The sequence below is a fragment of the Sardina pilchardus genome, chromosome 8, assembly GCF_963854185.1.
Source record: "Sardina pilchardus chromosome 8, fSarPil1.1, whole genome shotgun sequence".
NCBI classification, from domain to species: domain Eukaryota; kingdom Metazoa; phylum Chordata; class Actinopteri; order Clupeiformes; family Clupeidae; genus Sardina; species Sardina pilchardus.
Genome location: NC_085001.1, coordinates 9,531,332 through 9,546,684, shown reverse-complemented (window position 1 = coordinate 9,546,684; position 15,353 = coordinate 9,531,332). Strand labels below are relative to the sequence as shown.

Below are 15,353 nucleotides of genomic sequence, written 5' to 3'. Positions count from 1 at the left end.
GAGAGGTTCAGACCACAGACAGCTCCCCAAGCACCAGCAGCAGCCCTTAACACCCAGGCACAGCCAGCCCTTAGACGTTGTGTAGTCGTGCTGTGTAACGGGAGTCTCCCTGATTGCTTCGTTAAACATTACCATAACAGTCTTTAGCTAGCCGGAGAGCGTTTGTTACCGGCAATATGCGCGCAATTTAATTCCTATTCGTGGCACTAACCACCCCCACCCCCCACCCCTTGCCACAGAGCTGTGGTTGGGCACTAGCGCCCAAGTGGGCCCAGACACGGCGCACGCATGAGGCTGGCAAGCCAGCGCACGGCACCGGCAGTGCCATTAATTACACGGCTCATCACAAACACCCGGCACTCTCCAGCGAGGCTGGCAAGCCACCGCCGGTAATTACAGCCCTTACAGCGAGCCCAATAACCCAGCACAGCCACAGAGAGAGAGAGAGAGATAGGGGGAGAGAATATAAGGGAGAGAGGGAGACAGAGAATGAGAGAATAAGGGAGAGAGAGGGAGAAAGAGAGAGAGACAATGAGAGAATAAGGGAGATAATAAGGGAGAGAGAAGAGTGAAGAGGAGAGAGGGAGCGAATGAAAAGGAGAGAAAAGAAGAGAGAGAAACAGAGTGGGAAAATGGGAAAAGACGGGGGGAAGAAGAGAGAGGAAAGAGAAGGAGGGAGCGAAGGCATTTAGAAGAACACGTCCTCCGCCGGACGGCGAGGGACAGAGGGGCCACACTGGCGAGCATCAATCACACGAGCGCCGCGCACTTCTCCTGTCCTGGTCTCACAGCAGTGGCGCTCGCCAGCAGAGGAGACAGTGAGCTCAGCTGAAGATTCTATCTCCTGAACAACACCATGGAGCAAATCAATGAGACGCACTCCCCTGAGACCTGGGCTAGTCTCGTCTCCATCTCACTGTAGGCTGACGACAAAGACCATGTTCCTTCTTGTCTGTCTATTAAAGGAAATGTACTTATACGATGACTGACGTATCCTCGCTGATTATTCTGGACTTGGTGTGGTGGTCCAATGTGAAAACCAATTTTCAGGCTGCTGACAGACACTAGGAGAGACTAGACTCTTCAGATCGAACAGCTACCAGCGTGATGATGAAAGTATCTTGGTATGTGGAAACATAACTTGTATATTCGGCGTATAGTGGTGTATTTTGAGTTCATCTCATTATCACGTCGAATGCACTGTACGCTATCTAAAGTATATTCTATTTCTGTATGGAAATCAAAATATACAATGATAAGACAAGAGAATGACAGAAAAGTGTGTGTTATAAGTCAAAGTCCTCGCAAACAATGAAGCCGTCTGGATGCTCGGTGTATAATTGAGCGGCTCTACCTCAGGGACTGCCACTCTGTGCAGTGAGTTAGCATTTTTAATTGCACCAGTCTCCCTCACAAAGCGTATGCTGAATACTATCATGGCGGAACAGGTAATTATCTCCAAAGAGAAACTCAGGTGGTTTTAAATACATCCACAGCACACAAGCGAACCATGAAGTACCATAAGGAAAAAAATATATCTATACCTCAAGTGTGTTTAACTACACTCTTAAAAAGATAGAACCATGCAGGCTTCAAAGAACCCTTAGGGATTCCTTTGATGGACCCTTCAAAATAACCATTTAGGGGTGCCATACAGTATATGAACCTTGCTGTTTGGTTCTATATAGCAGCTTTTTTTCTAAGAGTGTAGGTTGCAGTTTTGCAAAGACTCTTCTGGATCTCTTCCCTGCGTCTGTTTAGTCTTACACCTCAGTTACATCAGCGCGGGATAAGTGGGCCAAAATGGCTTTCTAGCTTTTTTTGGTTAACACCCCCTCTCGCTGAGTGGGGTCACCGCCCCCCCCCCACCACAAGATGCCAACGACCTGCGCCGGGTCTCTCTGCCAACCAGCCAGAGCTGTGGCTGAGCGGGTGAATCATGACATGGGCAAACAGAGGGTGGAGAAATGGCCGCGTCCGTCTGCAGGCTCAGCATGGCTCCCGGGCCTCTCTGCGTGAAAGCGCGGGTCAACACCGCCCCGTCGCCGTGGCCACAGATGACCGCCGCTTCTGTTTTCCAAGCGCCCGTCCTACCGCGCGACGGACGGCGACGGCGACGGTGAAGGCTTGACACCTCGTGATGTAATACTTGTCACGCGTGAATAATTGACTGGCGCGGTCCGTCACCTGCCGTGGCACCCATTCAGCGGCGCGCCGCGGGTAGCGAGGCCCGCTAATCCTCCCATTCACACAGCCAGCGAGGACCCAGGCACACAGAGAGGACTCAACAGATGAGACTGTAACTGATCCAGGGACAGAGATATGAGGGGCCTACGCACTAACACCACTGGGCTGCTACGAGAGGAGCGTGGGGGTTTAGTGGCTCGGCGATCGCAGCCTATCAAGACTGAGCCGGTATTGTGTGTGTGATTAGACGGCTACGGAGTGTTTTAGGCGCTCTCGTGGTTGCATTACCATTTAAAGTGTTCATTTCACCTGAGAGGGGAGCTCCACTTCTGATCCTCTTCACAACTCTCCTAATCGCTCACTACCACCCAAGGATAGAGTAACCCCTGGACTGCATCTATATGTGTAGCATGGCATATGTGTGTGTGTGTGTGTCTCTCTCTCTCTCACCCTCACCCTCTCTCTCTCTCTGTGTGTGTGTGTGTGTGTGTGTTGGTGTCTCTCTGTGTCTCCGTGTATGTGTGTGTGTGTGTGTGTGTGTGTGTGTGCGCGCGAGTGAGAGAGTGAGAGAGAGAGAGAATGAGGCAGAGTGAAAGACTGAGAACTGAAGACCTTAAAGAACGAGCTGAGGTGTTGAAGATTGTGCAAATGACTGACAAAACTACTATAAATGCCATGCAAACTCAGTGGGGATGCTTTATCCTAACAAAGGGCTTTGACACCAGGAGCCTCTACTTACAGTAGAGACCCATAACATACTCAGTAAATCAGTTTCCTCTCAGCGTGACTGATACGCACTGCTCTCACCATGATCTATGAAAAGGTGCACCCGCACCAACAACATGGCCTGAGGTGAAGCATTCTGAAATGAACCCTGACAAGAAGTCAACATATTATGCAAAAAAAGAATGGTGGTGGTGGGGAACAGTGACTCTGTCTTTTGGCCGACTCCTTACAGACAAAACAATACTACTGTAATGAAATATACAAAAACACAATACGAGACCATCTTTTCTGCTGTTGTATTTGCATATGCTATGCAATGATTACACACTGATCCAATACATTAACCTCAGACTGGGCTGAACACATTCATACTGCAATCATCAAGTGAGATCAGGATATGCAGTGGAGGCTATGTATGTCAATATTTTCTTTTCATCTTTATGAGATTTTGCAATTCATTGGAACACTTTTGTCCCCATTTCACCCTTATCCACAAAGGCAGTTGGAGTGGTTTTTAAACTAAAAAACCTTCCTGATGAGCTTTCTTTCCATTCAGCAATTATCAGATTATGGTGTCATTTTCTTTTCAGATATATGAATGTATTGCATTGTAGGCATATACATACATTGAGGCTGTGTGAAAGAAAATGTACACAGACCTAGAACACTTTATCTACAATCATGCGCCGAACTCTAAATTAGAAAGCATTGCTTTGCACTGACTGGCTCATATTTCCAATTTAGCCACTGTTCAGATCCAATCTATCCTATGCAATCACATCCCATTTACTTTTATGGCCATCTCCGTGTTTCAATATTTGTGAAATTATATTTGCAGGCAATAGCCTAGAGGTTGCAGCGTGTTTGATATTCATCTTGTTTTGTCGCAAATGTAAATTACAACAACAAAAATAACCGAAGGCAATTAGGCTACATATCATGTCTGATTAGCAGGTTTAGCAAGGTAAAAATGGTTTAGAATCTTTATCTGTCTACTTATTTCTATCTGTCTACTGGAGCGTCATATACTGTAGACTCGGACTCGTCTGGATAGCTTGCCGCACTTCTGATGCCACACGGCAAGAAGCTCTGCACTCCTCGACTCACCTAACTTTTGCGGCCACAGAAGAAATCGCATCGTTCCTTAAATTCTTCCTCTTGGACACGGCAGTTCCCATGCTGCGTTGAAACAAAAGGAGAAGAATTCATTCCACTGATTTGTTAAGCGAAAACATGACAACAAACTCGTTTAGCACAAGAGACAGAATGCAAAACAAACCTCCGCGCCGAGGGGATGTAAAACGCTTCTTTTCCTTTTCCCTTCAAAGTAGGTTGCTTGTGCTATCAATTGAAATTGTCAAAAGTCTCCTTTATTCCGCACATCAACATACTTTCCAGGAGATGTAGCCTCCTCCCGTCGCGATAGGCGCTCTCCCACGACTGCGTGATGCGAGCCCACCAGCTAACTGAGATTCCTATGAAGAGATGCTGAAGTGCTTCAGTGAGATGCTCTCTCTCTCTCTCTCTCTCTCGCTCAACTCCAAGCTCCCTCCCCCCTCATTGATCCATGCACAGCGACAGGGACAGGAAGGAAACCAGCACCATAAAAGGAGTGATGTCCACTTGCAATGTGATGTCCACTTTGAATGTGTTTGGAAAAGATTCCAGAGAGAGATGGACGGTGTTGGAAATGTGATATTTTAGGCCTTAGAATTTGTGTGCTGAACTCGTTTGAACTTATATGAACCCACTCTATGACAAATTGAGCTTATTCATTTTTATTTTATTAAAAATGTATTCAGACATCTTCCCTTGCACTGTGTCTACAGAGTCAATAACAAATCTGATTATATTGCACCAGTTGATATATATTTAATTTATTCTCCCCTTAGTTTCTGTGTGTACACCAATAGAACAGACTATTCTCAAAGGACCAGGCTCAGACTTTAAGGGCTTGGTTGATCCGTCTTTGTGTACCTTGTAGTCAGTTATCCAACAGCACTTTCAATCTGCATAATTACACTTCTAATGCAAGTGAGCTGCTCAATCCAGGTTCAAACTGCTACTCTCCCCAGGCCCAAATCACACAGAAATTAGTTTTCTCTCATACCACATCTGCATCTCATAAATGATTACATTTTTGTTTTGTGCCAGTTCTGCTTTATGCATGAAAAATGGTGTACGGTGGTTTGGTATTTAAAGGAAAAGTCTGTACCAAATGGATGAACACTAAATGCAACTGTCCGATGAAGATACTGGGAAACATTAGAGTGCTACTCAATCAAGGATTGAATGGTGATGACGCTCTGAGCAACTGAATAAAAGATGTCACTGATTACCTTCCAGAGACCTCTTGGTACTGGAGAAGACTTCTCTTTCAAGCAGGATTCGGTGGCTCATTCGAACACTCGAGCATTATGGAAAGACTGACGCAGTCTATTGCTGCAAAATAAAAAGTGCTACAGAAAGATTTCATTACGACATGTACTGACTCACATTTACATGATGAAAGATGGGTTTACAAGTGCTCCTGGCAATCAGAATCAGAATTATTATACAGTATGTATGTGTACACTGGTTTTACAACCAGTGTGTCATGTACAGTATATGTATGAAAACATGCATGCTACATGTGAACCTATTAGCTGCTATCTAAAACATAAATAAATAACAGACTTGAGTCGTTGGAAGACAATGATGACAAGACAAATCTTAGAGTCATGATACTGTAGTCCTTACATTTTTAAGGTAACAACATTTCTGCCACAGAGCAGTAGTCTACCTTTAGGAATATTTGACTCAAGTTCAAGTGTAAATGGGTCTGTTCATCGGGCAGCTGTTAAACATTTCAAATGGCCGCCCATCTGGAGGTCCTGGCACAGCTACAGTAAGAGAGAGAAGACAGAGAGACAACACAGACATACATACAGTACTGTACATGCATGTAGACAGGCAGACAGACAGACAGAGAGCAGAACAGAGTGGAGTTTGAAACTGCTTTGGGGGATTGGTGGACTTTTGTAGCATAAAACCAATGACTGCTTTGGGGGATTGGTGGACTTTTGTACCATAAAACCAATGACTGCTTTGGGGGATTGGTGGACTTGTACCATAAAACCAATGACTGCTTTGGGGGATTGGTGGACTTGTACCATAAAACCAATGACTGCTTTGGGGGATTGGTGGACTTGTGCGATAAAACCAACGACTGCTTTGTGGGATTGGTGGACTTGTACCATAAAAGCAGTGACTGCTTTGTGGGATTGGTAGACTTGTAAAAGCAGTGACTGCTTTGTGGGATTGGTGGACTTGTACCATAAAACCAATGACTGCTTTGCAGTGGCGATTGTAGACATTTTTAACCAGGGTGGCCCAATAATAGGGCACTAATTAATTCAAGGGTGGCAACTGGAATAACAGAAACAGGCTCAAGTTGTTAAATTAGAACACATGCATTACTAAAACCATGCACCAACACCATCCTCTCACATCAAATTTATTTGTATTTGGATACAAATACAAATAAGCAGATATATTGAATTGAATAATCTAAGTTGTCTATCACTGGGTTATGCTGTGCTAAAACAAATGCCCTCCATGGGCATATTCTACTACTACAGTATATTCTATTAATTGAAGATATAGAAAACATATTCCCCCAAGATGACACTTTTATCCACAATCACTTACTGTATGCAATCTGTACAAATCAGCTGACACCAAATTAAATATTTTAGATATGTTTAAAGAACGCAGGAATTAAAATCATCATCATCATCAACCATTTTTTATTCAGGGAAAAAATTGACTGAGCATCAAGCTCTTTTACAGCAATGCCCTGAGTTACAAAACATACAACAATCAAAATAACAAAACAAGAATTTTGGCCAATGTCTTTAAGAACTGGCTTGCTGGTTAAGCCGGTTATCTACTAATGAGGTAGAGTCTATGGAAGCATAACATTACATTCATAATGCTACAGACCCTAAGGCCCAATCTCATTTCTCATTCTTCCCTTTCCCCCTAGCCTACCCCTTGTCCCTCGAAAGTTGAGACAGAGTGGGGAGACATAGTTGTGAGAATATTCCCCATGCCATGGACGATTGAAACACTTTTTAATTACACATAATTTACAAACAGATCGTACCATACTGAAAGGCAATATTTTGTCGCTAGCAATAACCTACATACATCTGTCCTCTGTCAAATACAGCTGCATTTTCCGCTCTGAACAAAAAATGTTACGGCTATTTAAGCAAAAGTGGAACGTGCACAATATTTCATTTGCCAGTGGTTCTTAACTGATCTGGCTTTGGAACCCACAATTTCCAATGACATTGAGGTCGCAACCCATATACTTTTTTTTAGCATTCAAGCCAACGGTTCATACAGTATATATATATATATATATATATATATATATATATATATATATATCTGTTCCAACAGATAGTGAGCTATAGGCTACATGGTAGCACCAAGATTGGACACCCGGAGCCACCCGTCTAGCTCCGCCCCTGCTGCTTTGAGGGACTGGTGGAATTATACCATAGAACCATGACTGCTTTGGGGACTGGTGGACTTATACCATAGAACCATGACTGCTTTGGGGACTGGTGGACTTATAGCATAGAACCATGACTGCTTTGGGGGATGATGAACTTTGCGTGCTGAAAAGACAAGAGGGAAAGTTAGAAGGGCTACATGTTAACCTATTTGTGTGTGCAGACAGAGGCCTTCAGAGCAGGAGACTTGGTGATGGATAGTGAGCGTACACGTGTGTGTGTGTGTGTGTGTGTGTGAGAGAGAGAGAGAGAGAGAGAGAGAGAGAGAGAGAGAGAGAGACATATGTGTGTGTGTGTGTGTGTGTGTGTGAGAGAGAGAGAGAGAGAGAGAGAGAGATATGTGTGTGTGTGTGTGAGAGAGAGAGAGAGAGAGAGAGAGAGAGATGTGTGTGTGTGTGTGTGTGTGTGTGTGTGTGTGTGTGTGTGTGTGTGTGTGTGTGTGTGTGTGTGTGTGTGTGTGTGTAAATCCCTCTCTGCCCCTCCAGTTCAAAGGTAGGCGGTTGGCATGCTTGACCTGCGTACTCTGCTGAATTCAACTGGAATGCAAACACACATATAAAACTCTGACGTTCACAACAGCCAACAGAGAACTGAACATTGCAACAATGTTTTTCTTTACATTACCACTGAAGGCTGTGGTCCGCTACTTATGATAAAAATATCACAGACAACATTATCATGTGAGTCCTCAATAACAACCTGAATGTATGAAATTACTGGAAAGAATGTGTATAATGCATTTCAACAGTCGAGTGCAAAGTTTTCTATGGCTTCCAAGTGGAGAGTGGCAGTACAGTATGCTTCTCCTTTTCTACAGGCAAGCATGCCCGCAAACAGCACCCAGTTTCATTTTCTATACCAACGGAGCACATGAAAGAGTGTGCCCTCTGATGTTGTGAAAACGCAAACAGAGGCCAAGGCTGCCTGAGTCACACACAAAGCCACAGGCACCAAGAGACACACACATGCACCCCGTCCCCTACACACATGTAGATTCACACTGACACACACACATGCACACCTACACACATGTAGATTCACACTGACACACACATGCACCCCTACACACATGTAGATTCACACTGACACACACACATGCACCCCTACACACATGTAGATTCACACTGACACACACACATGCACCCCTACACACATGTAGATTCACACTGACACACACACATCCACACCTACACATAAGAGCATAAGCACAAACACTCTCTCTCTCTCTCTCACACACACACACACACACACACACACACACAAGAGCATAAGCACAAACACTCTCTCTCTCTCACACACACACACACACACACACACACACACACACACACACACACAGGAGCACAGGCACAAACACTTTGGCTCGCTGGCACGTGCAGCCAGTGAGGCAGCAGTGGCGGCAGCAGCAGCAGCAGAGACGGCTACAACAAGCGCGCTGACAAATTGCCTGCATGAATCTTTAAAAGTAGCCATCTGTGTGCGCCACTGCCACGGCACGCACAGCCAGCCTCGCTCACTGGCTACAGCACACAACAGCACGGCACCACCACACACAGCCGCGCAAGGGGAACAAGGCACTCTCTTTTGCATGTGCTGTGTGTGTGTGTGTGTGTGTGTGTGTGTGTGTGTGTGTGTGTGTGTGTGTGTGTGTGTGTGTGTGTGTGTGCGCATCTCTTTGTCTCTCTCTCTCTCCCTCATAAGAGACCGCTGCACATTTTTCATCTCTATACTGTATGTATGATAGCCATTTCATTCTAGTGGCTGTTGAATTCCAACACAAGCCTGGAATTCCAATTCTACTTACAGTAATGAGGTACTGATTAGGTGATCATCTGAACAAATAGATATTTTAAGAGGAAAAGTATAAAAACCACTGCTGTGGCCATCACTATCCTCCTGCAATGGGACCAGCTGGATGGCAAAACAGTGCTAGTAGTGCCTCAAGAGTAATTAGGATCAATAAAAGAACTATTGTCCATGCCAAAAGAGTTGGAAAAAAAACTTTTGAGTGAAGAAAAAAATGCTTTCAATTCTGGCTTTACAGTAGAGGGACACAATGAGTGTCAGGTTGCTTCCATCCTTAAAATCTCTAAACCGGTGGTTGATAAGAACGAGGTCAAGCCACAGACATTGGGGACAACAAAGCTATAAACCGCTAGAGGGCGAAAAACTGACCTGGTTGACTCATTTGAATGTCACTCAGCAACCGTCGCATGACATCAAATGACCTTCAAAAAGTATGGGAAATGGCAGCTGGGGTGATGTGCACTGTAAGCACTGTGCACTTCATGTTAGGCTCCTGGAGCAGGGCTCAATTCATGTACAGCTAGAAAAAACCCTTCGTCAATGACAAGCAAAAACGAGCTACAGTACACTGAGGTGCGCAAAGTAAGGTCCTCGTCTCTGATCTCAGTCTAATTCTCAGCTTTGTCCAACACCTGCTCGTCAAATGGTTAGACAGAGACCTGAAGAGGCCTACAAGCCACAGTGTTTCGCACCCACCGTGAAATTTGGTGGAGGACCGGTGATCTGTGGGGTGCATCAGCCAGGCTAGAATCGGGCAGATTCATCTTTGCGAAGGATGCATGAATCAAGCCACATATAAGGTTATCCTTCTGCTCTGGCAATGCTCTCCTAACTCTGGTTTTGGTTAGGATTGGTTTTCCAGCAGGACTGCTCCATGCCACACAGCTAAGTCAATCAAGAAGGACCACCAGATCAAGATACATACATACATACATACATACATACATACATACATACACACATACATACACACAGCTTTTGAAAACAGTAAGAGACCACTGCAAAATTAGACAACAGAGTGAGGAACAATACACACTTTGTTTGTAGATTTGTTTAGGACACACACACATACACACACCTGTGGCTCTTTTACAGTTCTTTGCCTTAGATCTATGTGAATTACAATATTTTATATTTGGAATTTGGGAGAAATGTTGTCAGTTGTAGTTGATAGAATTAAACAAAACTGTCCATTTCACTTAAACACATACCTATAAATAGTGACATTTGGGAAACTGATTATTTCATAGCTGTGTATAGTGTACTGACTGAGAAGCAGTGCTCTCTTGGATCTCCTAGTGTCATTTGTCTGAGTGTAACAAATCATATCTTTGCATACTGGGACTAGGGATGGGTATTGATAAGTTTTTATCAATATCGATGGCATTATCGATTCTGCCTATCAATCCAATTCCTTATCAATTCTCTTATCGATTCCCAAAAAATGTAGGTGCACCCACATTTTTCATTGCATCGCCTTTAACGCCAAAAGGTCACCTTTTATCGCTCTCCTTTCATATAATGTGAATGGTTTTTTAACAATAAGGCGTAGAAAAAGCTTGTCTTTATTTAAAACACAATAAGGAATATACATATTCTTTATAAAGAATTATAAAGATGTACTGTATATATAGCCTACAGTATATATATATATAATATAATATAATTCTTTATATATTCTAATCTATAGCCTACTACTGACATTTCTGATATTCATGACATTCATGACTATTCATATTACAACTCTGCCTCTTACCCAGGGGGCAAAACCCCCTATTTTAGGGAAATCAGACATGGGCTGCTGTAAAAGGTTGTCATACAAAAATAAAATCTAGGGTGTCCCAGGATCACAACCTGGGTGGCCAACCCGGTCAATAAGCTGCTGTTTGTGTGTTATCACCCTCTTTATGCCCCATTATAAGTCTATGGACGAATATATTATGGGGTGAATAGGGTAAAAATTTTAACAAATAGATATTCCCACAAAAATTCCTCAGATGATTACTCACTGTAAGATAATACTTTTTTGTATTGCAAGTTTTCTGAAATACTTTATACATTCATGTAGATGAACCATTATCTAATGAAATATGCAAAATGTGCATACATTTATAGCCTTGGACTTGGGGGGCTTAAAGTGCACCTCTATCAACCCAACAAACTTTTTGTGAAAGATCTGGCTATGCTGAATATAAAAATTAATGTCAACATGGGACAATTTTGGGTTACACTAACCTAAAGCTACATGGGTGTTCATTGAGAATCAATGCATTACAATACAATGCAAATACTTTAGAGAGATGCATTGTCCAATGTTGTGGAAGAAGGTGAGACTCGTCATAGCACATATTAAATCATATCTACAGAGTGTAAGATCCTAGAAAATATATAGGTTAGGCTCAGCCTAGGCTGTTTCTTACTGTATTTACCCATAAGGTACAGGCCAAACATTGATAATTTGGCTATTGCGTACATTTAAGTGTATGATGCCTCATTTACATACTTGTTTGTACATGATATTTAAAAAAAAACTTGCAATACAAAAAAGTATTGCCTTAATGTAAATAATCATCTGAGGAATTTTTGTAGGGATATCTATTTGTTAAAATTTTTACCCTATTCACCCCATAATATATTCATCCATAGACTTATAATGGGGCATAAAAAGGGCGATAACACACAAACAGCAGCTTATTGACCGGGTTGGCCACCCAGGTTGTGATCCTGGGACATCCTAGATTTTATTTTTGCATGACAACCTTTTACAGCAGCCCATGTCTGTAAAACCCCCTTTGCCCCCTGGGTATCTTTAATTCAGCTGTCGGCTTAGAGCCTCAAATTGTAAACAAAGTAGCATAGTTGGCTAGCTTATTATAGTCTACTGGTTGGACTGTTCAGTTTCCCCACGTGTGTTTAAGTTGCAAGGTAGGCTAATACTTTGTCTCCTTGGGACAGGCCCTTTTGAGTCTTAGAGTTGGAAAACATTGAGATGATCAGTCAACTTGAATGCAAGAGTTTGAATCAAATTTGTGCAGTAGCCTACGCTATGATGCTAACCGAAATTAATTATAATGTCGCTAGTTGTCTTCTATGCGTCATTGCTTTCACGATTGTGAATGTGCATGTCGAGGGGCGGGTGTCGCGCACGAGAGAGGGAGAGGGAGAGAGAGCGGGCCAAGGGGGTTACTACAGTTTGGCAAAGTTGCACGCATAGTCTACAATTAAAACTTGTGAAGGAAACGTATGCTTTCACCCGAGCAGCGTCAGGTGCACCTAGAATTATGTTCAGGCACACTCTTAAACATTTTGGGCGCATATGCACTCTGGAGCCCTGGACCGGGCAACGTTAGCACCCCTCCGTAGTCTGTCAAACACATGACACTCTTGGAGCTTAATCCCATGCTTCACGGACAAATGTTTTAACATATTGCTGGTATTACTACCCTTACACGATTTGACTTGTAGTTTGAGTCGTCGCAGAGGGCGTGTACTAACACAACATTTCAGGAAAACCGGAAAAGGTCGACGTCATGCAGGCTGAGGGAATCGTTAAGGGAATCGATAACAAAAAAGACGTACGATGTCGATGGAATTGATAAGTTAAACCCGGTTCCAAGACGGAACCGGTTATCGATGCCCAACCCTAACTGGGACGCCACTACATCACAGCTGTCTCATCTAGAGTATTCACACTTCTTGCTTGACCGGTTTTTGTGTGCTTCCTGCACCATGGTCAGAGTGTGTGTGTGTGTGTGTGTGTGTGTGTGTGTGTGTGTGTGTGTGTGTGTGTGTGTGTGTGTGTGTGCGTTTTTTTAGGAGTGTTTACCAGAATGGGACAGGAACTCCATTTTTATGCCGTGTCACTTAATGTGCTACTTTTTGACTGTAACACACTCAGCTTTCTTTTTCAGAACGAGCTTCCGCACCAGTCTCGGCTTAACGTGCGATGCTACAGTGCATCCGGAGGTCAGGAGAGGGCAGAGCACCAGCCTTCAATGGGTCCTGCGCCTCCGTCTGCACCCCCAGGAGCCTGTTCTCCACTGCCAGCAAGCCCACAGATGAGTAATGGCCACCCTCCCGCAGGAGGGACTGCAGCTGGTTGCACTTCCGTTCTCAGAGCTGACAACTTTTTTGACTTGAATAAGATTCGTTGCAGTTGAATCCGAGTGCACTGGGTGAGGACATGTGTGAAGTGCATACTAGAAAACGAGCTATATATAAACATACTATATATACTTCTACTGCTACTACAGTAGGCTATGAGAGCTCTCAGCTCTCGTGAGTTATCAAGCTGTCAGCTTCATTTTAAAAATCACAAATTCTATAGAGGAAGTGAAGACGGAGGATTTTACTGTAATGTGAAAAAAAAGTGCTTGGGTGAATGTCTGTGTGTCAATTGTGTGTGTTGTAGCTCAGTGTGTGAAAGTTCCCAGGCCTGCCGTTCTCCATCCTGCATGTGTGCTGCCCTGCACTGAGGGGTCAGGGGTCAGGGGTCAGGCGGTCCACCTGCGCTGGCTAACTGACGGCTGTGCGATGCGATGCCCCTTTGAATGCGCACGCTCCCACCTGCAAGGGCAGATGGCCACACAGGCAAACACGCCTCTAGACGTGTGCATCTGTACCTGCAACAGCAGGCACCGCACAGTACACAGTTCCTCTCCTTTTTATTGAGCAGCCTATAGACGTGTGCATCTATACCTGCAACAGCAGGCACCGCACAGTACACAGCTCCTCTCCTTTTTATTGAGCAGCTGCCTGGCACTGATGGCCCAGACTATACATCCTGCACTTGTTCTTACTACTCGTATAATGTTACTATTTCTGCACTGCAATGGTACTGTTACCACCCTGCACATAGCTGTACATATCTGTTTATACAGTTCATACTGAATCCATATCTATTGTTTTTCTTATGATATATTCTGTTAATACACACACACACACATATAATATATATATATATATATATATATATACATATATATATATATATATTATTCTTACTACTTTCATAATGTTACAGCTACCACACTGCACATATCTGTACATGTTTATACATTGTTCATACAACGTATGCATATTTATTCTGCCCTTATAAGGTAACTGCTGATACGCTGCACATAATTATATTTAATTTACATTACTGTGACCACCTTCTGCAAACCAGTTTTATACTACTGTCTACTCGGCACTATATATCTTGTCCTGTCTTTGTATTTCACATTGCACTTTTCTGTTTTTTTGCACTTGCAAACTGCATTTTGTTGTCTTTGTACTCTGCACAATGACAGTGAAGTTGAATCTAATCCAATCTGATCTAAAATCCCTCTCCCTCATCCGATTCATATTCTCTGGACCTGGAGCTGTACTATCTAATTTACTGGGATGAAATGGCTATCATCAGTTTAGTCATACATTGTATTGAGTAGATGTGATAACTTATGTATTTGTACATTACATGTTCCTCATGTAAACTGTACAAGTAAAAGTGTGAAGATCTGTGAATAAAACCAGTAGAGTTATGCCATGCCTGTTGGTCTACAATTAGATGAGGTTTTATATTCCTAAAAAATACAAAATATTTTACATTTATTGTGCAAATAAATGAATTTTGGAATTGTATTGCAACGTCAAAAAGTCAACTTTTCAAGCCTGCCTTTACTTTATTGCATCTATTTGATAAACAAATTCCAGTGTATTTGCAAACAAACAAAATACTGTAACCCTAATGTAGATCAAGATCACTTTGCCCTGACATAATTTACCCCTTTGCATGACTTTGCATGACTTTGTTTGTTTTAGTATGACTGTGCAACACTTTATCTAGATGATATCCTGTTATATTGGATTGCCAAGGTGCAGATGAGAATAAGAGAATGCGCATGTGTGGGCGGAAGAAAAAGAAACCCGAACTGCGGTCGATTATGCGTATAGGCATGAACAAGTGTTTGGTTTTGGCGAGGGGTTGCTTCTCGAGCCATCAGCTGTGAGAGTGTGAAAATGTCAAAGCCGATAGGGCAGGAAGTCTGCTCGAGTCTGCAAGTAGCTTCCTCCACCGGCTGCCCATAT

At 43.2% G+C, this 15,353-nt stretch overlaps 1 protein-coding gene across 1 annotated transcript in view; it reads right to left on the bottom strand.

The window, feature by feature from the left end:
• The window catches only part of nsmfb (NMDA receptor synaptonuclear signaling and neuronal migration factor b), a 30,674-nt gene extending 26,583 nt beyond the window's left edge, over positions 1 to 4,091 (bottom strand). The window contains exon 1 of the mRNA XM_062543855.1: positions 4,021 to 4,091. Coding sequence (XP_062399839.1) covers positions 4,021 to 4,091 — 71 coding nt within the window. The remainder of the gene's footprint in view (positions 1 to 4,020) is intronic.
• Positions 4,092 to 15,353: the final 11,262 nt, after the last annotated feature.